The sequence below is a fragment of the Musa acuminata genome, chromosome BXJ1-3, assembly GCF_036884655.1.
Source record: "Musa acuminata AAA Group cultivar baxijiao chromosome BXJ1-3, Cavendish_Baxijiao_AAA, whole genome shotgun sequence".
Classification (NCBI taxonomy): Eukaryota; Viridiplantae; Streptophyta; class Magnoliopsida; order Zingiberales; family Musaceae; genus Musa; species Musa acuminata.
The window spans coordinates 9,514,433-9,538,895 of NC_088329.1; the positions used below are offsets into that span (position 1 = coordinate 9,514,433).

At 44.2% G+C, this 24,463-nt stretch overlaps 4 protein-coding genes across 9 annotated transcripts; 1 reads left to right on the forward strand and 3 right to left on the reverse strand.

Annotated features, from left to right (window-relative positions):
* Positions 1-81: 81 nt before the first annotated feature.
* Positions 82-6,549, reverse strand: LOC135583323 (cyclase-like protein 3). 2 transcript variants are annotated; one of them, XM_065124059.1, is made up of 6 exons: positions 6,124-6,549; positions 3,490-3,534; positions 2,361-2,433; positions 1,564-1,661; positions 1,086-1,156; positions 82-396 (listed from the first exon to the last, which is right to left on the reverse strand). In XM_065124059.1, exons 1-6 carry the CDS (start codon positions 6,515-6,517, stop codon positions 271-273), a joined length of 807 nt encoding a protein of 268 aa, XP_064980131.1. In that variant the 5' UTR covers positions 6,518-6,549; the 3' UTR covers positions 82-270. The 2 variants fall into 2 exon arrangements, with proteins under 2 accessions (XP_064980131.1, XP_064980136.1); XM_065124064.1 differs by lacking the exon at positions 6,124-6,549 and adding an exon at positions 4,075-4,598.
* A 2,503-nt stretch (positions 6,550-9,052) lies between these two features.
* LOC103978175 (DNA-directed RNA polymerases II, IV and V subunit 3-like) lies at positions 9,053-13,475 on the forward strand. 4 transcript variants are annotated; one of them, XR_010496128.1, is made up of 5 exons: positions 9,053-9,396; positions 11,118-11,365; positions 12,437-12,648; positions 12,729-12,924; positions 13,056-13,475. XR_010496128.1 is itself a non-coding variant. In XM_065149287.1 (4 exons), exons 1-3 carry the CDS (start codon positions 9,104-9,106, stop codon positions 12,637-12,639), a joined length of 744 nt encoding a protein of 247 aa, XP_065005359.1. In that variant the 5' UTR covers positions 9,053-9,103; the 3' UTR covers positions 12,640-12,648; positions 12,729-13,473. The 4 variants fall into 4 exon arrangements, 3 of the variants coding, with proteins under 3 accessions (XP_065005359.1, XP_065005378.1, XP_065005373.1); XM_065149287.1 differs by having other exon boundaries at positions 12,729-13,473; XM_065149306.1 differs by lacking the exons at positions 12,437-12,648; positions 12,729-12,924; positions 13,056-13,475 and adding an exon at positions 12,295-12,358.
* Positions 13,476-15,939: 2,464 nt separating this feature from the next.
* On the reverse strand, positions 15,940-17,658 carry LOC135637004 (cyclin-D3-2-like). The gene is made up of 3 exons (XM_065149314.1): positions 16,767-17,658; positions 16,540-16,679; positions 15,940-16,457 (listed from the first exon to the last, which is right to left on the reverse strand). The coding sequence occupies exons 1-3, from the start codon at positions 17,518-17,520 to the stop codon at positions 16,128-16,130; spliced, it is 1,224 nt and encodes a 407-aa protein (XP_065005386.1). The 5' UTR covers positions 17,521-17,658; the 3' UTR covers positions 15,940-16,127.
* Positions 17,659-19,142: 1,484 nt separating this feature from the next.
* Positions 19,143-23,171, reverse strand: LOC135622319 (probable beta-1,4-xylosyltransferase IRX14). 2 transcript variants are annotated; one of them, XM_065124079.1, is made up of 4 exons: positions 22,314-23,171; positions 21,676-22,230; positions 19,799-20,036; positions 19,143-19,690 (listed from the first exon to the last, which is right to left on the reverse strand). In XM_065124079.1, the coding sequence occupies exons 1-3, from the start codon at positions 23,084-23,086 to the stop codon at positions 19,811-19,813; spliced, it is 1,554 nt and encodes a 517-aa protein (XP_064980151.1). In that variant the 5' UTR covers positions 23,087-23,171; the 3' UTR covers positions 19,143-19,690; positions 19,799-19,810. The 2 variants fall into 2 exon arrangements, with proteins under 2 accessions (XP_064980151.1, XP_064980145.1); XM_065124073.1 differs by having other exon boundaries at positions 19,143-20,036.
* Between the last annotated feature and the right edge of the window lie 1,292 nt (positions 23,172-24,463).

Here is a 24,463-nt window from a genome sequence, read left to right on the forward strand (position 1 = left end):
CCATTGTTGTTACTTGTCACATAGTGATATTAATTTGAAGAGAGAGAGAGAGAGAGAGAGAGAGAACATAAGACAAATTCCTAAAGCAAACTCATACATGTCTATCATCAGCCAAGTAGATAGATTACATGTTCTATGCCCCACTTCAACAGTTCTTGTAGGAAAATATTAAACCATGTCGGCACCGCTCATCTTTATTTATCTAAAGACAATATTTGTTGAGCTACGGAGTCAAAGACATTCCTGATAGTCATGTGGGGGTGACGACGATCATTTGACAAGAATACACCGGATTGGGGAACCCTCAGCTCCTCGTAACCGAAGAGGTAAGCAGTGCAAGGTGTATATACCAGGCTTGACGTTGTCTAGTTTCAAGGCTTCCACGAGGATTATCTCCTGAACAAAATAAATCAATCAAAAAAATAATAAGTGGCACAATTACAATTATGTACATGCTGTTTAATAAAAAGATGCTATTCAAACGCAGTGGAAGAAGCAATTTAAAGTCATCTGTGTCTTAGTTGAGTAATCCGATTGATTGATTGATTGATGCATTATTGCATATATGATAGGATCTCAGGTTCGAATCATGTACATCAATTTAATGTAGTTACTTTTTTCAATTAAAAAAAAATCATCCATCCATGTTTCCTTTAGAAAAAGGAGTCTTTATGCCAAAAAAAAGAGGCATTAATGCAGTAAAATAATATTTAATAGGTGTAACAGTTCTGAAAACACTATTCCCAGTGTTCAATAATGTAAATATGAGGAAGTCTGGTGTCTCCGCCACTCCAAAAGAACTCATGAAATCATTGTTGGGGTGCAATATGTAAATATGGTGAAAGTCCAGTGTCTTCACCATAGGATTTTACTTATGCAAACATTGCTGAAGAATTTTGGTTAAGGTTTTATATATGGATGTGTAATTATGGGACACACAGCAACGAGCAACAACACCACATTGCAGATATGATCGATGACTACAGATAAACATATTTTTTGCAACTTTTTAGTAGAGGTGCGAGTAGGAGTCTCTCATTATTAAGAGAATAATGATATAACATGAGATAGAAAGAATTACATACCCGACTTTTGAGGAAAACCAGATGAGAAGGGATCAAATCATCATATGCAGCAACTGACAAATAGTCAACACCTAGAAAATGTGCCAAAAAAAAGTTTCTAGTGACGAACGATGAAAAAAACACGATTCTTGTATATATAAATAAGAAAGCAAACAGCGCAATACTAATAAGGGAAAAAAAAAGGTTTTGCACAGCTAAATATGTTGCTATAGAGAGATAAGTATTGACCTGGTGTTCCATGCCAAGAGTAAAACTGACATAGAAGATTAATAAATTCATGTTACTTAGAAATGAGACGGTCTTCCATCTCTCATTTGTTGCAGCACTATGCATTTCTCTCATATTGTGCCCTCTGTCATAATATTTCTACTAATTTATGCATGCAAGATAATGAGTCATGACCTATCGACCATCAAAAGTGCACAAGTCTTGCACTATGAAAAGACTATGGTACACAGGCAGCAAGTTTACGACTCACCGACAAGTTTGATGTCAGTGTTATCCACCAGCCACTGTGCACCATCCTTCATAAACCCAACGTAGCTTGTATCAAATTCCTTCTTCGACATAAGTTGCCTGTAGAAAAATTCAATTATTTTTAAAAATTGTATCAATTTGCTTCATATCTGCAACATTCCAATTTAATATCACTACTCTTTTCCTCACATGATCAAGAATATGGTTAGTAACCATGAAATAACATAATTATATGAAATAAACCCTAATGCAAAAAATGAATTTTCCTTGATGTGTAAGTTCTTGCACAATCATGTTGACATTGTGTAAAGTTCATGAGATAAATATATGAAGTAAACAATTATTCAATATCCTAAGCATTAAACTAAAAGGCACAACATTTCTATCTTATAAAAGATTCTTTAACTAAGAAAAAGTCTATTTAAGTTAGTCTAAGCGTATATACGGATAAAAAATTGTAAAATGGCATGCTTTAGTTTGGCCTTAAAGTTCCCAAAAACTTAGCAAGATAATATTCTATGAATTGAGAGTCGATAAAATTACCAAACCATTTTATTTAAGGAACTAGCACACATGTGGTTCCTTGTTTTCTGTGAAATTAAGTTATTGACTGAGGATTTCTATTTTAACAATATTGTCTTATAGATGGCAACTACAGTTCACCAAATAACAAGTATAACCTGTCTTGATAGTCGTAAAAAAGCTCTAGATTAAAAAAGCCAACACATTGAGTACCATAACTTATTTGATCAATGTGTTGGTGGCAATATATATAAACTATAATATGAACATTATGACCTGTCAGTGTTTAATGTCCTGAAAAGCACACGACGTACTCCAGTTGGAATATGTAGGGATTCCATTACATCAGCTGCATAAATTGAAAACTGTTATCCACTATATCATATCTTTGTATGAAGCTTAAAATGAACCTAGACAATTTCGAGAAGTAGCATAACCACTTGCAGTTCAAATAATTATGTTTACAATTCCCATCAATGAACTTGAAAAGTCTGATAATAACTTTTGTTGTAGTTGAGATGCCACATAATATTGTTCTTCTTAAGCAAAGATATTTAATTTTCTTAAACATGATGCTTAAAATCAAAGGAAACAGCTTTCAGCATTGTAGCATGGCCAGCATCAAACTTCCAGTTCTCAGACCTTTAAAATGAAATCTCTTTTGAACATGTACATGGTAAACAAATTACACAGACCTCATGAACTAAATCAGCAGAAAGTAGAATTCTGTTTCCTGCTATTTTTTTAGGCAATTAAAAATAGCTTTACTAGGTTAATTATCAAAAAGAAAACAAATTCCTTGATTTATTTTCACAAATGGATAGTGATGACAATTAAAATTTTTGGATTAATACCTTTTAAGAAGCATAGCATTCAACACAACCATGCAAATATCCATCTTGAAGCTTTTAAGCTTTAGAGTTGCATTTTTTGCATCATAGATTTCAGCATCATAATTCTCAGAAGTTGTCATAGCCATCAGTACAGGCAGTTTTAGTCATGGTAGAACACTTTACAATATCCTATATTTTCCAAATCATGAGGTCAAATCATTTGAATCACTAAAGAAAATAGATTTTTTTTATACTTATCAGGAAGGCATTGAGCCCCTGTACCAATAGAATAGAAGCAATACTACAGTCATGTACATCTTAAAGCTCAAATACTAGAGTTATTAAATTTAGAACTCAAAGAATAATTTAATATTGTTCCCAAAGCAATATGAATGCAACATATAATATTAATAATTTTTATTTATTATTTTTATAGAGACATATATTTCACACAACAGCTTAGTGGCTTTGGCTATTGTCAGAAGCCCTTTGCCATATTATATGTCACTTCTGGATTTGATGCTGGATGCAAGTTTCATGTAAAATGTCGAAAGTTTACAAGCAGTTCTTACCTGTTATGTTCTTATCTCTTGGAACGTCCACCAACAATGCTGGACCTGTTCAAAACTTAGAAAAGTTTATTACCCACGGTGATGTCACAGTTAGGCATAGTTGCGACTGTATTTTCTCTACTAATCCAATAAAAGTGAGAGACAGAAAAATAATTGCACCAAAAGCAAATAAAGTATAAGAAAGAGCAACAAATCGAGAATTCATAGTCTAAAAATAGCAGCACAATACTAATTCCAGATGTCCTAAGCCTCACTGGCAGAGACATCAAGGCATCAAATAGTCCTCATCTTTCCGACTAATCAAGTTATTCTTTTCAGCGTGAACTCACTTGTTTCCCATCTAGGAAAAATCATAGCGATATCTTACCCCCTTTTCAGCTTGTTTCATGCTTAGATGGTTTTGATTCTTAGATCTTTGACTATTCTCGATTAAGATTAGTTCTCCTTCCTCATCAAAGTTGGGATTGATATATCCTGTCAACCATTTCTATGTTTTCTTCACTTGATTCCAGATAAAAACGACGAAGAGGTCAGACAAAGCCGTCTAGGGTTACCACATACGGCAAACACTGTCGAGCATGTTACCATTGAGGACATGGAGGTCAAGCGTGTCGACGTCGAAGCCGGCCTCGAAGTAGTGCTGGAAGACATGGCCCGGGGCGTCGACGTGGGTGCCGGTGTGGGTCGGGAGCTTCATCTCGGAGTTGTTGGCGAGGGAGCCGTTCTTCATGGACTTGGGGAGCCAAAGGAATTGGCCGAGCCCCTCGTCCGAGTCCCACGACGGCATGTACTCGTGGTACACGTGGGTGATGTCTAAGATCCTCCCCCCGTCGTACTCCTCCCTCCGGACCACAGTCAGATCCGCCTCGCCGCCGCACGCCTCCGTCTCCAGGTATCCCGGATGAGCCGATGCGGCGGCGGAGCATAGGACACGGCAGAGGAAGAGGAAGAGAAGCAGGAGAGGGACGGTAGTGGCCATGGCGCTGATGGCGTAGGCGATGGCCCTGTGATCCTCGTAGCTTACTGCTCGATTTGGAATCGGGAGGTGTGCGATCGAAGAAGACGATATTTCGCTTAGATGATAACAGAATATAACAGAAGGGGGTATCGCTCGGCACTTCGACGCAACCAAGGGAGTATTCTGGCGAAAGTCGTAACTTGTGTCGTAATTCGAATATTGACGTGACGCGAATTCTCCAAAGCAACAGAGACCGCGACAAACGTGGCAACAAAAGTAAAAGAAGACCCATGATAAGTGGCACGAGTCAACTTGTCCCTGGGTGTCCGGAGATGTCCGGCGGGACCCTCGTCTTCCTAAATAAGAACGTGGTCGGGGAATGGGTACACGTTTCAATGCGTGGCTTTAGAAAGAGCGAGACTTTCCCTGCAGTCGACGGCGGCAATTGGGTGATTGGAATAAACGGGTCCGAAAAGAATACTTTTATCGTCAGTGTAATAACGAGAATTCTCTCTCTATCATAAATCAAATTACCTTAATTAATATATTATTTTTTTATTCATATAATATGATTAAGGAAACGATTAAAATTAATTTTCTTAATGGTATGAACAAGTTAAGAATTTAGTCTATTTATTTATTTCTTTTCTAATGAGTGATGTGATTTTTAGTATGTAATTATTTCGAATTATATTTTTATGTATGAAAATAAAATAAAGTAAATCAAAATATAAATACAAATATAAATTATTGTTAAAAAATAAAATAAATTTTCGTCCAAAGTTTTTGTTTATGCTTTTGAAATCTTTGATATTAGAATTTTACGATGTGTGATAATATTTTAATTTTGAAATTTTATGATTAGTGAATGATAATCATTAAGCATAAATCGTAAGTTTGATGAATTATTTTTTTAAGATGTGATTTAATTATCACAATTCTTATTTTTGTATTGAAATAATATTTTTAATTCATTTAAATAAACATATCTTTGTTTTAAGTATTTATGTGTGAAATTTCATAATTCAACTAGTTTTATATTTGAGATCATGAATTTATTAGATTGTTTAATTCATGTAAAATAGATTTAGAAATCTGTTTTAATGAATTAGTTCTGAAAGTGTTAATGAACTTTTTGCTCCGATAATTTATTTATCTCTAATTGTTAGTCTGCAACAATTTGTTTTCTAAAAAGAAAAATAAAATAAAATCTAATAAAATGGGTCAAATTTGGATTTGATCGAAGTTAGGTTGATCAACTAGATAAGGTCAACCCGACTTGTGTAATAAGGCCCCAGAAGCAGAGAGAGAGAGAGAGAGAGAGAGAGAGAATGCAGGCCCCAGTATTGATGGAGAAAAGAACAGGAGGAGGTTGACAAAGGAAGAGAATAGGAACTCAGATATCTGATACTGTTTGGATCGAAGATAGAGAAAATAATCACCTAATATTTGAGCCAACATGTGAAAATTTCATCTTAGCAGTCTTCTGGGCTAAAAGTTTGCTAAGAAGTAGAATAAGCTGGAATATATTAGGATGAGCTCTTTTCCCCAAAGATAAGCTAGAAGAATGTGAATCGATGAGAGAGTGAATGGTGAACGGTTTGTTCGTCTTCGTCGGAAGAGATTAAATAAACAGCATGAGCGAGCTTAAGGAGGATTCAATATATGGAGCATACCGTTGAGAACATCCAGGTCGAGGGTGTCGACGTCGAAGCCCGCCTCGAAGTACCGCTGGAAGACGTGGCTGGGGGCGTCGACGTGGGTTCCGGAGTGGGCCGGGAGCTTCATCTCCGAGAAATAGGCGACGGAGGAGCCGTTCTCCATGGACTTGGAGAGCCAGAGGAAGCGGCCTAGCCCCTCTTCCAGCTCCCACCCCGGCATGTCCTCCCGGTAAGCGTGGGTGATGTCCACGATCCTGCCGCCGCCGTACTCCTCCCTGCGAACCACCAGCAATTCCGCCTCGCCGCCGCACTCCGCCGGCTCCGGGTACCCCGGATGAGCCGAGGCGGCGGCGGAGGAAATTATTTCGACGAGGAGGAGGAGGAGGAGGAGTGTGGTGGTAGTGGCCATGGCGCTGCTGATGCTCGTACTGGCTGGTCGTCGGTGTCGTGTCCCGATCGATTAAATAGATATTTCAATTCGGGTGCTACAAAACGACACAGCAATGGTGAAGGGGAGCCGAACAAAGTCAATGGTGGGTCCCCCATACGAACTGGGTAGGACGGCGTTGGGGTGACGTTTGAATTATTTCGTTAACTTTCCAGATACGCACCTACTCCTTAAACCTTGCGTAACTTTCTAGATACCCACCTACACCGTATACCTTAACATGGTCCACGCTTAGTGTCCATTGGGTCCCTTTCGTCTACCAATCAGTCCATGGGTACTGATCTTTTCTAGGGGTGGAACAGTCATGTGTTGGAAGCTCAGATGAGTCACCCAAAGAAGGCCCCGCGACTCCGACCGTCAGGTAAAGAGTGTGTATGTATATATAGGATGTAATCTAATGGGCTATCACTAAATCCAAATCTGAAGAGGGATTGGGGATCAAAGATCTCTAATTAGTTAAGAGAATTATTGTTGCTAAAAAATTACTGCATGATAGGACATATTTTGACAGTCACCTCATGGCTGACGTTGACAAAGCACCTCAGAACCGAGGATGACAGAAATCATACCCGTGCAGCTTGAATTTGTACGAGGCAACACTATCCTACCTCAACCATATGTGATGACGTACGATGGTGCCACATGACGTGGAGTCGTGCAAGTCGACTCGTGTCACGCGAAAAGCATGTGTCGACCTCCTAAGGTATCATAGATCATTAACGAGCCTCGTGCGATTGACCCTCTGACAAATATATTTAAAAGTTAATCCCCTCCCCGTTGACACGGGGACTCACTAAAAACACTTATGTACCACCTCGAGTTGACATAAACTTCGAATGGGTCAAGTCATAAATCTCCCTCTCGACATTGATCTTTCTTTGCAGGGAGGAGCAACAATCGAAGGCTCGCCTCGACTCGATCGATAAGGTGTTCCTTGATCCGATTCAGTTCTTTCGCCACATCATTGAATCCTCGCATGGACGACTTTGCACCTTCGAGATAGAACCTAGCCAACTCCTTAACCATGACATTAAGTTTCACAACACTACCTCTTTTAATCGAGAGAACACCTTATGGATCAATATATGATCTTTTTTTCTTTATGATTCTTTAAAACGTATATTTTCATGTCTTGGCATTGAAATTTTTTTTTGAACTCTTTCATATATTTGTGGACAAAGCCATTGAGTTATTGTGAGACAGAGCCATTGATATATAGAAAGATCCTTAACTAAGTTATATTCCACTTATCGTAAAACATTCTGTTGTGAATTTTGATCTTTCAAATGAGTTTAAATCTATTTCCAAGTTGATTTCGGATAACCAATATAATAGTAATATACTATATCAAATTACCCCCAGTGATGATGTTGCTTACTTGCTATCATTGTCAATTCCCTATGAATCTTATGAAATCATCGAAATGATTGTCGCAACCACAAAAAGTCAAAGTGAGATCTCTCTGATGCAAGATGTTGGCTCTAACCAGTGAGGAAATGACTCCAATGCACCGGTCTTAGGAGGGTGGAGATCACTGGATGCGGTAAGAGCTACTGGATGCGGTAACATATTTTGGACCTGAGCCATGTCATCACGAACATGGGCCCTCAAGACATGGACCGCCTTCATGTCACGCTGAGCTGAAGCCCGTACAAGAAGGCGTCCTCTCGACAAGTCTCACATCGGAAAGCTTGGGACGACGTCGCGTGGCGTCGTTCCGCGCATACCGGACGGCGGTCGCACGAAGGTACAAACTCGCTACTCGAGCGGTCAACTGATACGCCAAATTTAGGTACGATCGATTCTCGGATAATAGTATAAAAGTCTCCGACCGGCATCTGGCCAACCGAGGGTGGAAAAAAAAGGAAACAAACAACTTACTCAATCTACGAGGGGCCCAAGTCGGGAATCCCTGACCCAGGGTCTATGTGCAGGAACGCGGCTCCCACCGAATCGGCTCAATCATGCATTAGAGACGCGGCCACCCCGATCTCTGATCCAGCTCGGTCTCGGCACTTCCTCCAATTCATCGAGAGACGTACTCTCGAGCGTCGGGAACTCCGGGCATCGACCCGTGGACCAAGCCGTGCTGACTCCTCGATCATGACGCGTGAGTTCACCAATATTTTCCTTAAATTATGACTTTTTTTATTAAAACTAATGCCTCTTTTACGAGTCCTAATATATTTCTAGGTTTGACTTTCGTCTTCAAGAATAGATAGGGCAATCCGGTGGCTGTAGGCTGCTCTCAGTTGGGTCCTTCAAGCTGAAAGTTAAGTTATTTTTGGAAACCTTTCATTTTGCTGTAGGAAAGTGCTTCAGAAACGTCTGACTGCCTCAATTTTGTCAAAGCTCTCACCGGTCTTATTTCAAAGAGAGGACCCCAACAAAAAAAAAAAAAGGAAGGCTGATGCCATAATCTATGCTTTGATATTCGTTAATGGCCACGTGTTCGCTTGAGGTAACCCTTCTAAACATCGGACGATCTTCCATCGCGGCTACGTAGCGACGCGACAAGAAGGGAGGGAAAGGTGAGAAAAGAAAGGGATGCCGGTGGAGATTGAGGTCAACTCCTCCGTCCTCGACGACGATTTCATCGGCCACCGCCTCGGCCTCATTCCCCTCACCAGCGACGACGCCATGCCCGTGCGCTTCTCCCGGGACTGCGACGCCTGCGACGGCGATGGCTTCTGCGAGTTCTGCTCCGTCGAGTTCTTCCTCAGCGTCCGCTCCGACTCGGACCACACCCTCGACGTCACCAGTGCCGACCTCCACACAACCAACCCCCGCGTCTGCCCCGTCGACGCCCCCGCCAAGGCCCCGTCGTCCGCCGAGCAGAAGTACTCACTCTCCCTTCCTATCATATTCTTCTCGACCTCGTTCCCACCTTTTAGTATATCAGATCGTAAACCCTAGACCCGACTTTTTGTGTTTCATGCTTAAACCCTTAAACCGACGAAAAGATTTTAGGAAGATGCGGGTGGGACGCCTAATGCAAATGATATCGGTTTGGATCGAACGTCTTGAACCTCCCAAGTCTTGGAACCCTAGTTCTATGCGCCGCTCCTTTTATGTAGTTCATCATTTTTGCACAGTGTTTTGCATCACAATGTCTGCGCTATACGTTTTCCCATCGTTATGTCATCGATGGACGTGACAAATGATAAGCTGTTTCACAGCTAAGTGAACGAGTAGGCACGTTTCCTGTTGATTGGTGTATTTAAGCTCTGTGATCTTTTTCTGTTGGGACTATTGTTCTGTATTGACAGATCTTAAAATCTGGGTTTCATGGACAGGAAGGGGATAGGGATGCAAAAGCTTTCCGATAGATATAAACCATTATGTACCGGCTGTATCAAAGGCCAAGTCCGTGTCTTGTTAGAAGAGATTAGATAGCAACTTCCTAAGCATATAAGAAAAGAAGCTTTAATGGTCGGCGAAGACACAGAAAAATAGGGATCTAAATTGGCCTTGTTGGCTTTGTCATCTTGTTGTATTATATTTTGGTGATAATAAGGTGATTGCTCAAGTTATAACTATGTTTGATTCTTGGTGAAAAAAAGAGAACGCTTGTTGGTTGTATATGATTACAGTCGCAAGCGTTGGGGCTTATTAACTTTATTTTCTCATTTCTGTCTGAATTTTAATTGTAAATCATCAATTTAATTTCTGTTGCATATACTCTGACTTGAGGATGATGCTACTCGATGTAGAGCATTATGTCACCTCTTTCACCGTAAGACTCTGGTTTTGATCCTCTTCTGTTGTGATGATAATGATATTAGTGGAGCCTTTAGACATCATAGGTGGCTTGCATGGCCAAAATAATCTAATTTTTTATGTTTCGACTTCCTTTATCACTGTGGTTGTTGAGGAGAAAATCCATTTTCCTGGTTTAGTCAATTTCTTGGAAGAAACATGAAATCGAAACACAATGTGTGAATTAAATATTGCGGAAGTTCTTTTTAATTTAGATGAGCTTCTGATGTTGTTGGGATCTTGATCAACAATTGGTAAAAAATCAGATTTTGTAGTTGGTTTCTGGATGTATTTTGATCTATTCATAGTCTGTTATTCTTGTGTTTATGGTAGGACTAAAATTTCTGTGTGTACGATTAAAGTTGCAAGACCAAAATTGTCATGTTTGGATAGTAGTCTCGCTATGCCAGACAGTGATGTCTTCCTTATAGCAGTAGCTCTTTGGATCCATAGATTGTCATTGAGAGAAACATAAATATTTTCTCAAGGTTTGTATCTAGTATTTGTATGACTACAATGTAGTGGATCATTTACTTGTCAGACATGTTGCTATCATAATGGTGTGAGGACTGAAGCCTAATTTATGCCATCATGTTATCATTATGTATTGTTCGTTCCGAGGTACAGATAATTCCAAGTGCTAAAAGATGGTATTGTTGTTGGATCTACTAATATGGCAGGTATCCTTTGGCTGTTTCTACACCATTGCTACTTTACCAATTGCCAGCTCCAACATGTACTTAGACGCCTTTATTTCACTGTTTTCCCTGATGATGTTATCTTTTGCTTCTGATGATCGTAGCTTTGTTACTAGCGGTGTAATCATTGTGAAGTTGCGTCATGGACAAGAGCTGAAACTTAGGGCAGTTGCTAGAAAAGGGATTGGTAAGGATCATGCCGAGCGATCACCTGCTGCAACTGTTACATTTATGTATGAACCTCAAAGACACAAACAAAGATCTGATGGAAGAATTGACACTCGAAGAGAAGAGAAGTTGGGCCGCGAGCAGCCCTACAAAAGTCTTTGTCATCGATCCGAATACTCAACAAGTTAGTTTTCTGTTAATTCCTAAAATTTTATTTCATTTGGAATCATCTTGGAATTCAACACAGTTGAGTTCCAGTTTGTTCTTGTAGATCAAGCTTTTATGGATCTTGAGTTGGTCTGGAGCTGCGGAGCAGACTCCTTCAGTTTGGTAGTAGGGATCCTTTCTCTAAAGCAACTCATTAGTTAAAAAATGCATTTTCTGCTCTTAAAATTATTTAATAGAAATCATACAAACAATGCATCTTTTCTGTTGATCTTGTGCAATACCATCACATGGATTAGGTTTCTGGACAACTGTGTAATGAATGGGGTTCTGAAATTTAGCAATCGGATCGCTGTTGGAATTTCATTTTTTTTTTCTCTGGTTGACCTGATCAGGAAAATATTATTAACATTATCAGAACAGGTTTTGTCATTAAACCTCAGCAAGTTCTTTGCTTCCCTTGCTCTTCTAGTGCTAATGTTTTTCTTTCCACGGATGGTTACATAATAATGTGATAAATCAGAGGTTTCATTCAATAACTTACTATTTCTATGAGATCACTTGACGGATATCGATTGATATAGTTTTTCAGATCAATTGCTAATCCATGTAACATTAGTGGCCAGTTCTTCAGTGCAGAAACTGAATAAAATGGAGGAAATGCTATAGTATGGTATTTAGGTTCATCTTTCAGAAGACCGCGCATGCGAAGGTGATAATGCTACATAATGTTTTAGGTATTTATTTATCTGACCTCTGAGGAAATCAGGGGATGCCACATAAGTTGCAAACTTCAGAAGGTGAACTTGTAGATTCTAATCCTTATAGAGCTTATCAAAACCACCGTTATGTTTGTTTAATTATAAGTTCATCTGAAGGCCTATCCAGATTGTTTTCTAGCGTTGTCTCTCATTCTTTTTCTGTTGGTATTGTTCTTCTCCTTTGTAGACTGAGACTTCATAGCTGAAGTGCCAATGGTGAAGTAAAAGGCTTCAGACAGTTTCTCTAAAATGTAGGTAGACATAAATTATGTCCGGCAGCCTGTGCTGTGCAGTTATTAAGATCTTCTAATTTGAGTTTTGCATGTCAGGTGGTGATATATTGATCCTGAGGCACAAGAAAGCAGAGGCGATGGGGAAACCGGGGCTTGTCGAGATCTATGCCAAAGAAGAATCGACAGGTGCTCGACGATGCCCCGAAGCAGAAGAAGCCTCTGCTTGGGAATGTATGATTCCGGCTAGTGGGTCTCGATACATTTCCTCGGACATGCATGCAAGTGTTGTATTGTCCTAAATCAGTGAGGTAAAAGCAGTCAAATGAATGTCCTGTTTACATTATTCGCATGATTAATATTTTGATCTCATTCCTTCACGTGACATCAGCTGCATTAGGTGACGCATCTCGCCTCTGTCAACTTAATGAGCCACCCGGTCAACGCGGATCGGAACACTTGTCGAGGCACATTAATACCCTGTTCAGGCTCGATCTCTCACGCCACGCCAACGGTAATGTCAGACACTATCAGAAGTACAATCATAGTACGATCATGCTCCCTACGGGCAGGCACATCATGCAACGGTAATTCTTACTATAAAAAGCCTTACGCTTTGAGGGAAAAGGAAGACGAACCAAAAGAAACCCCCTTCACCTTATACTAACTTGATCGTCGGAGGGGTCGGGCCGAGCTCCCCGACCCGACCTTTGTGCAGGTGCGAAGGTCGAGGTATCCCGCTAAACGCCCAGGTGAGGAGCTCCTTTCCGGAGGAAACGACGACCCCGTCCCGATCGGACCATCGTAATCGACCAGCTCAGTAGTCTCGAGAAACGTCCCAAGGAGATTCTCCATCATCCGGACCCGAACCAGCCATGTCGACCCCAAGGCCACGGCTCCAGGTTGTTTCCCACAACAACAGAACAAGATCATCGACTCCCGTCATTCTGTTCGAAGCCCCTCATGCTGCTACGTTCGTGAGGCTTATCGTGGGGAGCGTTTGCACCGGTGTGGCATTCTGCCCAAACCTTCCGACTCAATCATAGCGAAGAATCTATTGCTTGTTTGTCAGCCAAGAATTCAACATGCTCGTGTTCGTTGTACAGCGCAATCATGCCTTCCCCATGAATCACGCAACGCATGCAAATGGCCCCAACCGCATTCAGATACCTCCATATACGAAGTGCCCCTGCACAACCTCCACGGCGGTAGGCCCATCCCTGTCCTCTCTCCCTCCCTGTCTCATCTATCTCTTTCGACCACATGCATGGCAGCCAACTCAACGCTCTTCAAGGCTCACGACATTCACTCATCATGAGAGAGAGGGAGAGCGAGAAGGTAACTGTTACTAAAGTTGAGGGGCATCAGTGCGTCCTGATGGAACTCACGCAAGGCCTATGACTAGCTGACTCACGAACAGTGTACGCGGGACAATAGACGAAGACGACTCGCCTTCTGCTGCTGCTCTGCAAGATGGCTCAGACAGCCTCTTCCGCGTGCATTATTGCGATTGACTGAGCGAGGTTTCCTCGTCGCCTGCAGTAGCTATTAATATCCGCCGAAATGGGACACCGGTGCTCAAAACCCGTGAACTACATCACCCACCCCAGCATTCCTTCCCCACTAAATTGGCACCGACACTTAACAGATCGAACACCTCGTCTAAGAACGCAACACGTCGAGCTCGGGAACATTGCAGCATGCAGAAGCAGCTTACAACTTGCCGGTTTCTTTATCTTAACTTTCTTCTGCGTAATGAACTCGAGTCGTCCTCGGAAGGGGAAGGAGCGAGGCGGAGGAGGAGGAACGGGTCAAAAGCGGGAGTTCGGCCACCGTATGATTCGCGTGGGCCGCACAGGCCGAGCTTTTGCTGCCGCTTCTGTGGGACAAAAAGAAACCCACCATGGAAAGAAGACAGAGTGCAGCGTAAAGAAAGCTGGAAGTGTTGCCTCCCTCTCGACTCACAGCTTCCAAACCCCGCGCCCCCCCCCCCCCCCCCCAACCCCACCCACCAAACAGGACTTTCCCACCTTTCGATCCCCACCTAACTCCGTCGTCTTCTTTCTCTTCCTTGCTCGGGCTGGTTTGTGTGCATGGCCATGCCTGCTTGTTTCCTATGCGTGTACCGTACGAAGAGCTTTCACTGTTCCGCAATCATGCATGTGGAAGACCACGCCATTAAGAGATCTCAACCACTGCATGCATGCAACTCCAGTCACACTGACTCCATCATTAACACCGATAGGATTGGAATTTCGAAAGCAGGGGGAGGTTGCACTCGATTCTCCACACTCCCCTCAGCCATTAACGCCGGATCACGAGTGCCACAGTTCTACATGGTAGCTAATGATACAAGAAAAGATGGCTAAGGTGTACGCCTCGTTGTCCACGTACCACACATTGCAGCAGCAGTCCCTGGTCAACGAGTCAACGTTACAAATAAAGATGATAGGTTGGTGTTTATGTAGAACGTATCCATTGATTACACTTTTATAGTCGATTACATTAAAAAGGAGTGATGAATGAAGAACATGAGAAGCAGCTTTTTTTTCCGCTAATTGAATGCTACCACACTTTTGAGCTTGTAAGGTGGGACGTACCGTCAGGCCACGGTGGGTTGTTGGTCGTAACACAGCCACTGAAACCCAGTAAAGACTGTGGTCCCAAATCCACCACATAACTGTGACATCCAAAGGATGATCTGCGCAGATTCCAAGAACAAAAGACTGCATGCATGCATTTTGTGGTCTCGTGACGCTGCAAATCACGATTGCTACCTCCCAACATGCAGATGTATATATATATTTCACACATTTAATGATTTCTAATGCGTGGAGTAATCATCCGTATTTGGATGCTTTGTTTGTGTTGGTGGACTTCTGCCGCCTCCAGTCCTCGTCGAGAGCTAAAGAAAAGAAGAGGACTGTGTTGGAGGACGCAGTCGGAGTCCTTCCCTCCTCTCCATTTCCTTTTCTATCATTATGAGCTGTATGAATGGCGTCGAAGCTAAGATCTGCCGCAAAAGAAGGGCGATTTGTGCCTCGGAGCAAGCGATGATGAGAAGCACAGCAGGAAAAGGTCGAGCAAAGCATCACATGGAGGACGATTAAATGCGCATCGTCTGGCAAATCGAGGCCGCCTGAAGGACTTCATTTTCTGGTTAGATTAAGCGGTGGACTGAAAAAAGTCCCATGGCCAGACTTTGAGAGTTGGGGCATCAGTCTCCTCTCATTAAGGTCAAAGCCTACAAAAGCGCTGGCAAATCCTCCCATTAACTAAAGTTCTTGTTCTCTCCTAAACTCCTCTATGTTTTCCCTCCATACATCCTTGCGTCTCTCCCAAACTTTGGGTGAACAGGGACGAGCAGTGAGAGCTGGAGACTGCAAACGCTCATGGCCTAACATTGACAGATAAGTGGTCGAAGCTATTGCTATGGGTCATTAAATATGCGTCCTTTTCCTGTACCAACCAGTGACGAAGAACGTCGAACGAGAAAGAGAACACGAGGTCTTACAAGGGAGGAAGGATGATGAGCGAGCGATGTGATGAGCACTGATAGGACAACAAGTTGCTTGACGCACGGTAGGAAAGAGTAACAGAGGTGCTAAGATATCTTCTCTATATAATTTAAAGACGAAAAGAACAATGCCATCCATCTCTGCTTCTTTCTCCCTGTCATACACTCGTCGTCGAGATCTCCTCCTTGGCCCACGACCAGAATTGCTCACAAGAGATGCGAGCCACTGGCCTAATGGCGGAGATGGAAGGCAGTCTGCTTCTTCGAAGATCATTAGGCATAACCTCGACTGGTAATACTTAAGACTGAAACAGGACCGACACCTTCGTCGCTGACTCCCTCTTCCCCAAAGGACTCGTCGATGCTGCTGCCATGGAGCCTCTTGAAAGGAGGAGGAACCTCGGGCGAGGACGGCGCAGACGAAGGCCACGTTGCCCATGAGTCGCACGAGCTCCCGCAGCTGAAGCAGGAACCGATCACCCCACTGGGACTAGGCGGCGATGAGCAGCGGCAGAAAGCGGAAGAGGATTGCTTGCGCTTGTGGCCGATGACGCCGGTGCCCGTCGATTCCATAATTAGCTGATGGCATTCGCCGAGTGTTTCCTGTGGAAGTGATTTGCCCATCAGGACAGTACAGTACGATAACGAAACAGAGCCAAGGAAGAAGAGGACAAAAAGATCCAACCTTTGGGGCGTTGAGGAGGGAAATGAGGTGGCGGGTCCCTGGAGACTCCGCCGTTGTGCCGCCTCCGTCGCCGGACTCCGTCGCTTGGAGCAGTGCGGCCGCTGCCCACGCCGATGCCGGATAGCCAACCCATCTCCAGTCTTCGATAAATAAACCAATAATTGAAGGAAATGGTAGCAAAAAAATCGAAACTTTGACAGAAAGGCCGCGTTTTGATGATAACTCACCTGCTATTACGGAGAGAAGAGCCGCTTGGCACCTCCTCACCAACTGCCGGGTGCGGGCGGCAATGCCGGCGGCGGCGGAGCCAGTATTGGCGCTGTTATCCTTCGAAAAGAGCCGAGGAAGGAGGTGGTCGATGAAAGAGAGAGGGGTGACCGGATTCATCCTCCAGCCGAGGGCGGCGAGCACCAGGAACTCCATCCGCCTGATGGTCTTGGGCTCGAACAGGAATCCGCCCTCCTCCGCCACCGCCTCCACCGGTGCAGGCACCTGGAGGTCAAGCAGGAGAGGGACGTGGGTCTCCTCCACTTTCGCCGCCAACGAAAGGCACGCCACGGCCGCAAGCCGCCCCATCCACGGCTTGTCGTCCTGGAGCCGGAGCAGCCTGCCGCCGGCAGCGCGAGAGAGGAAGCACCGGTCGAGGTAGTTCACAGCGAGCAGCGCCGTGAGAGCGGAGAAGTCGTGGGTCGCGGCGGTGCGCGTGACCCACTCAACCGCCTCCTTTCTCGCCGACCGGAGGTAGGAGCCGCCGCCGTCGAGAACGAGTTCACGCAGGGCTTCCCCTTCTTTCGCCGCGAGAGAACAGAGCACCTCCGCCCACTCCTCCTCGGCCTCTTCCTCCGCCGCCGAGAGGACGTGGCGCTCCGTCTCCCGGTCCTCGAGCAGCGGCAGCGTCGGTTCCGCTCGCTCTTCATCTTCTTCCAACTCCAAGCTCTCTTCTCGGCAGTAGAGGAGATCGAGGAGAGATAAAAGAGCCATTTTTCCCTTCTTCAACCCGCTGGAAGAAGAGCCGTTGGGCTTTGTTCATTATACTAAGCAAAACAGTAAAAAGACAGTGGTAGGATGCCGAGAAGCAGAGAGAAGAAGAAGAAGAAGATAGTTGGTGCTCCTCTTCTCCATTCTTCTCTGCCTCTTTTCTCCTCTTTTATCCTCGTGTTCTCCACGCTCGCCGCTATTGTCTTGGCTTCTTCTTCTTCTTCTCTCTTCTTCTGCAGCAGTGGCAAATGAAAGGGAGCGTTGGCCTTTTTATTATCGATATGCGCAGAGTGAGCTTTCGTCCTCCTCCATTTCTTTCATCCTTTATCACTCTCACAATATATACAGGTCATTTATTTTCTATATATATATATATATAGAAAATATATGTCTATCATAATCTAAATATATGTTTGTACATAATCTAAATATATATCATATAATATTAAAATCCGGAGGGGATAGATATCATGATAGTGTTTGGAATCACAGTTTTAATTTCGTGTTTTTAATATCGAGAACAGAAATCTTCAAGTTTCCAAACCTTTCTTATTCGCGTGGGACGAAAACAAGGCGTTAAAGCCGCACAACACAAGTAACCGTTGCCGCTACTAGCTGAGAACATCGATTTGCTTTTCGTAGTTAATGCTGATGGTTTAATACACACATCAATTCGATACGTACCACTTCATAGTGAATAGTCTTACCCGATATACGCAATGGGACATTTAATCGAGTACAATCCTGCATCATTTCTTCGTCGTGTTCTCTGCACCATTACTGACGTTATCAGCGCTAATCCTGAAGAAAGAGGTGCGAAGTGATCGACGCAGTAGGTTAATGGAAGCCATGAATGAGACGACAAGGTTGAGGGCCACCCGTACCTCTCTCCCACTCCCAAGAATCCGAATAGTTAACATGAATCGGCAAGTTCGTCTTGTGCCTATGACAACCCACATTTATTGTGACATTGTGTTGGTTTCCAAGTTTCAAGAATGGCTTTGAATGCGCTCTCGTACCTCTCGAATGGCCTTCATGATGAGGTAGGTATTCCAGAGATGGATGGATGGATGGATCGATCGATCGACACAAGACGAGTTCGGACGCCCATTGTTTTATAGATGATGAACATTTTACAAGGCATGGTCTGATTGCTTGTTGATCGCGATATGTAAAGTCTCTGACGGGCAAACCGCGATTGACACTGCATTAGTCCACCGAGTTGCGTCTGTACTCGGTGATCAGCAGAAGCAGCCCCCACAGAAAAGCTACAAAGCATCCCAAACATCAGCTTCAAAGAAAACGATGAAGCTGCTCTTTCAGCTCAAAGACTGCGAGTCAGCGTAGCAGCAGCAGCAGCAGCAGCCCGTCTCATGAAAACTGTGCCATTCTTCTAATGGGGAACACCTCTCTGTGCGTTGCCACTGGAGACAGCAGAGGAAGAAAGACAACTCGGGTTACCATGTTCCTTTGCTCTTCTTCCTTCTTCTTCTCCCGCCACCCACTCTCTCTCTCTCTCTCTCTTGGTTGATCCTCTTTTGAAAAGAAAAAGATGACCAGTAGACTTGATAGGATTGCACTAGTTCTGTCCAAGTCTTCATCAACTATCTACTTTCTGCCACGCCTAAAAGAACTCTTAATTGCTTTATTAATCAAGATGATGAACAAAGAAAGGACGGTGAAACCTATTCCTTTCGACACAAATACATGCACAAAAAAATTGTACGTCCTGCCGAAGAACAAGTAAAAGGCCAACATTTATCTTGGGAAATTGCAGAATGGGAGGATGCCCAAAGATTGTACGTGAGAGCTGCATCAGTTAACAGCAGGCAAATAGGTAGACCTTTTGTTACGATGAATGCTGCTGGATGAAACCCGAAACAATGCATCTTGAATCAGGTTCCATGTCCACTATGAGTTCCACCTTGACTCAATTTATAGAATAAGCATCTTCAAGTCGACATCTGTAGAATATGAGCACCACCAAGAGCTAGACCATTATCAGGGATTTGCGACATCAGCTTTGCGTGTAAGAATGAAGCTCTGGTGAGAATATAGTAATATCGACAAATTAAATCTGTTGCCGCGACTGATACAGTAAGAACCTTGGATGCTGTACACAGTTTGTAACTTCTGACTCCTGGTGAAGCTACTTCCATGGCGGATCACGTTTCTGATGGGGGATAAATAGTGAGTATAAAAATCTCCATGTGAAGGATCATACTCTTGAGTAGTTCCTTTACATGTTGTTACGGCCTAGAAATAATGCATCGGTAAATACCTCTTGCTGGAATTACTCTTCCTGCAAGACAGCTACTCGTGTATCCGCATGTGGTTCGCGTTTCTTTTTGCTGCGAGTGCTGCGTTTAGACCTGGAAGATCTACCCTTCTTTGAAACACGTTTTTCAACAAGACTCTTGTCATTTGCCATCTGTTTGAATGGAAGGTCAGGAGGTGCCTCAGGCCATGGACTTCGCTTTGCAGGAACCACAATTTCCAGAGGAGGATCTATCACCCATCTGCAGACAAGAAAAATCCTATAAGCTAACAAGAAAGGAAAACTTACTGATACGAAAACATAATCTGATTATCCGAGTAATTTCTTTGCAAACTTACGATGAAATTTCATGTGAAATCCGTATGAGAAACCAAATTCCATTCATCAGAGCAAATAATTCATGCAGTTCTTTACATCAGCCAACTATTATGCGACCCAAATATCTAATTCCTTTAGAGACTCATACTCCAACAAAATTGACAGTGCAGCATCTAGTAATTCTGTTTCCTAGTTCTTACACAAGAGTTGTCAGATTTGCAACTACCAGTGACACTCTTCAGCTTAAATCAACCACAAGACTCCAAGCAAAAGAGAACAACAGAAGATTCAGTTTCATCACCAGACATCTGAATCTTTTGCCAGGACTTTAACCATATCGCAGCTTCCTAATTGTACTCCAAAAATTACCGACCTTATGTTCATCAACTTGATACTCAGTGGAAATCAAGATTGATTAAAAGTCCACCGTACAGGGCAATCAAATGATCATGATGAGGATGAAAATGCATCAGTTTGAAAAATGTACACTCTTGTATAAATTGGCAGGTTGAAAAGTTATTTGAGGTGGAGATGAACACGATCAGACTCATCTACTTGCTGGTTAAAGAAAAGAGATGTTGCAAGGAAAACATGAGAATTCTTTATGTTTCTGATCCCTTCATCCAACAAAACGAGAATCATTTGACAACTTCTAAAGTCTCAAGTATATTCAGGATTTGGAGGTTGGTTTCCTCCAAGGATGCTAGGCTACACTCGAATTGGCTCTGGATAAGATCTGCAAAATCTAATCATTCATTGCGGCCCCAGCTCAAAGTGAATCTAAATCACCAGGGCCCTTACAATTTAGAGTCCATGACGAATCATGATTAAGATACCTTCATCTATTTTCATTTTCCAGACCTTCAATATGTACTTGCTGTATTTAGTCCCTCTTCTTAGAATTGCAGAGAACAAAATCAGATAATGGAAAAGGGTAATATAAATCAAATAAACATAGAGAGCCCATTCTCCAAACAACATTTGTAATCTTAAATCATATGGGAAGAGAAACTTATGATAATAAAAACTGCGAATGATGCACAAAATACTATTGAAATTAGAGGAGATGAGCATGGAAAATTGCTGTTCAATTTATCTCCTTCCGCAAATGCTGTTAGCTGCAAGAAGCCTCATTATCTAAAGGATAGCACATGGCATACACATTGTACAATTTTTTAGCTTGCCCGAAAATGCAATCAACTTTTTTTTGCTCAAGAGCTTCAATAAATTTAGCCACAAATCTACTAGCCGAGAACTTGAGCTAATTTATGATATCTGAAGAGATGACTATAAATACATCAGATGTTTAACTTGGAACAAATTCTTTCGACATCATCAGGCTAGGAATTTTTGTCACACTAGCTAAGCGAAAATTTGGCACAATTATGAAGTGGAAATTTGCAATGCCAAACCTGTCATGGATTGGGATGTGATGACAGCATACGGATATTATTATCTAGAAGCTAAGCATCTGCCTGAATCAGAACATGCCTTTTACGAGGAAGCCAAATCAACAAGAAACCAGAAAACATTATCACTCGGATGGGATTCGTGAGACTAACCTTGCAGGGAACTTGCTATCATAGCGTGCTTCGGCCCGAAGCCACCACAGAAGAACCTTCTTCCCGCAATTGCCAATTGGCTCCACGGATGATGCATCCTTCAACATATCCAGCGGGCTCTGCACCTCCTCCCCGCTAGTCCCCACCTCTTCTAGATCTCGAACCCAGTCAGGCTTCCCCTCCGCCTCCTTCCACAGCAATCTCGAGTTCATTACAAACCCGGCCCACTCGAGTTTCGTTGGCACTACCGTCATCCCATCGCCCACGGTGGCGGCAGCTTTTTTGGCGTATGGCAGAGAATCGAAGGTGTGCCAACCGATCAGTTGGCCCGAGGAGTTGCATGCCGGGCCTTGGATCGGCAATGGTGAATTCTTCTGTGTCTCCCTCTCCTGCCTCCGCGACGTTGTCTGAGGAGCAGCGGGATGTGCCAGAATTCCCACCGACAGCGCACCCATCCACTCCACCTTCTGAATCTCGTCGAAGAGCTCCATGCTGTGGATGTTGCTGTCGTCCGCGAACACGACGATCCCGTCCAACCGCCGCTCCCTGATCACTCTGCTCGCAGAAGACATGGGTCACGAGAAAAGTCTAGTGTTTGTTCAGGGAAAGGAAACCGTGGCAGCGCGTAAAGGCCAAACCCGAGGGCGTGGAGGCGCATGCGGGTCTCGAAGCGGTGGCGGTCATTCCAGAGCACGGGCATCTTCTCGTTGAAGGCGAGGTGGATGACGGGGAGGCGCGAGCGGGCGAGCAGGGCGGAGGTCTCGTTGGAGACGCCGCCGGCCTCGACGACGAGCCATGTGAGGGGGTGCGGGACGAGCATGAGGGAGTGGGCGAGGCCAGTGAGGTGGAGGGCCTGGAAGGTGCGGGCGTAGGTCGGGGTGACGACGAGGATGGGGCGGGATTCCTTGACGCCGTACTGGAGACGCTGCTCCTGCTGCACGCGGCTCAGGATCTCGTGGGCCCGCGCCACCTCGGCGGGGTCCGGGTGCGGCAACGGTCGCACGCGTATGCCGTGACGGCCGGCGACGACGCGGCTAGAAGCGGCGATGGTGGGAGGCGGGGGAGGGAGTTCGGGCGGCGGCGGGGAGGGGAGAACAGCGGATGGGGGTTGGCGGAGGAGGTGTAGATGGTGGCGGTGGAGGTGGAGGGTGGAGGAGGGAGGGGCGGGGGAGAAGAGGAGGAGGAAGAGCAATCTTGAAAACCGAAACCCGGCAGCAGCGGAGAGGAGGCAGCATAGTACGTGGACGGCGGGCGAGAAGAAAACGCTCAGGGGCTTGAGGGGAGCGCCGTCCCCGGCCACGGCGCCACCCCCACCGTCGAGTGCGGCGGCGGCGGTGGGGAGCGTCCGAAAGGCGGTGGCGGTGGCGTTGTACGTCCGGCGGTTCGGGTGCTGCACCTCCGGCTGCTTCATCCCCCGGCCTCCAAGATCGGTATCCGCTCTCTAATTTGCTCCGCCCGTCCGTTAGCTCGACAGCTACATATAAATGTATTGTAATCGACCGCAAAGCAGAAGTAAATGTGTTGTTTTTGAATCGAAACGAACGAAGGACTCGACGCGAAGCACAAGAGACGAACGCGTGTGAGAGAAGTGGGGCCCGGACAGGGAGGCAATGAGAGAACGGGTGTGTCTGGGCTTTGACACCCACTTGGAGCGTTCCTTCTTCTGTTGGCGTGCTAATCACAACCCATGAGTGGGGTGGAAGTGCCCAACATCAACGGGGCGTGAGATTACGCATCTGCCTTCGTAGCCTCAAGTGAGTTCCTCATATTATTTGTCTAAATATGTCCAAGTATTTTTGTCCAAAAAATAAAGAAAAGAGCCCCTCACGGTGGTTACTTGTTTTTATTAAACGCACAATTATAAGCAGAGGAGAACATTTGGTGCATTAAATTGCGGCATCACCACACACTCCTATTGTACCCTCAATTTGACCATGTCATAACCACCACCAGAGTAGTTCATGTGTTACCGTCCGAAAGCTGCGAGTCAAAATAATTATTTCGTAGCAGTCACATTCGAGTTACTATCTCGGCTTGACTAATTGCATGGGATGGTCGCGATCGATTTGAGATCGACTCCCTTTCTAAACACGAGGTATTCACACTCGTATGGCAGACAAGTCAAAAAAATTAGCACTAGCATGATGATTTTGATTAGATCTACCTTTATGCAGCATCGTCGCGACCGATGGGACGCAATCATCACCAACCTCGTGCGTGGATTATTATTTCATGTGACATTACACCACTACCTAAAACAACCATGATCGCTGCTCAATCTATTCCTATCATTTATAGCAGCACAGCACCTACGCGAGTAAAAGTGGTCTTATGACGTTTCCGATTTCTTTTTAATATGTAGATATATAGTCGGCAAAGCCATGCAAACAATCATGATTGACGTGGACTTGATCTCGACGCTAACCACCTCTCTCTCTCTCTCTCTCTCGAACATTACGTGACGATTAGCTGGCTTTGATTCAGATCGTGGCATTAAACTTTGCATCACCAGAACAAATGGTTGAGTGCGCACCAAACTAGCCCTTGCCATAACGTGCAATTATCCTAATGCGTGACGCAATTGGCCACCCTTTGTTTGCCATTGACACGATTTCAAGGCACATGCATTCTTCTCCGGTGTTAGGCCGGTAGAGTCTGTGATCAATAATGCATTATTAGCTAATATACCAGCGGGATTACGCTTCCGTCGAACGAGCGGTTTCTGTTGGAGTCAAAAGGATCCCAATTGAAAGCCGTGTGGGTGGCTCGCCCATCGCATCGGGATGCC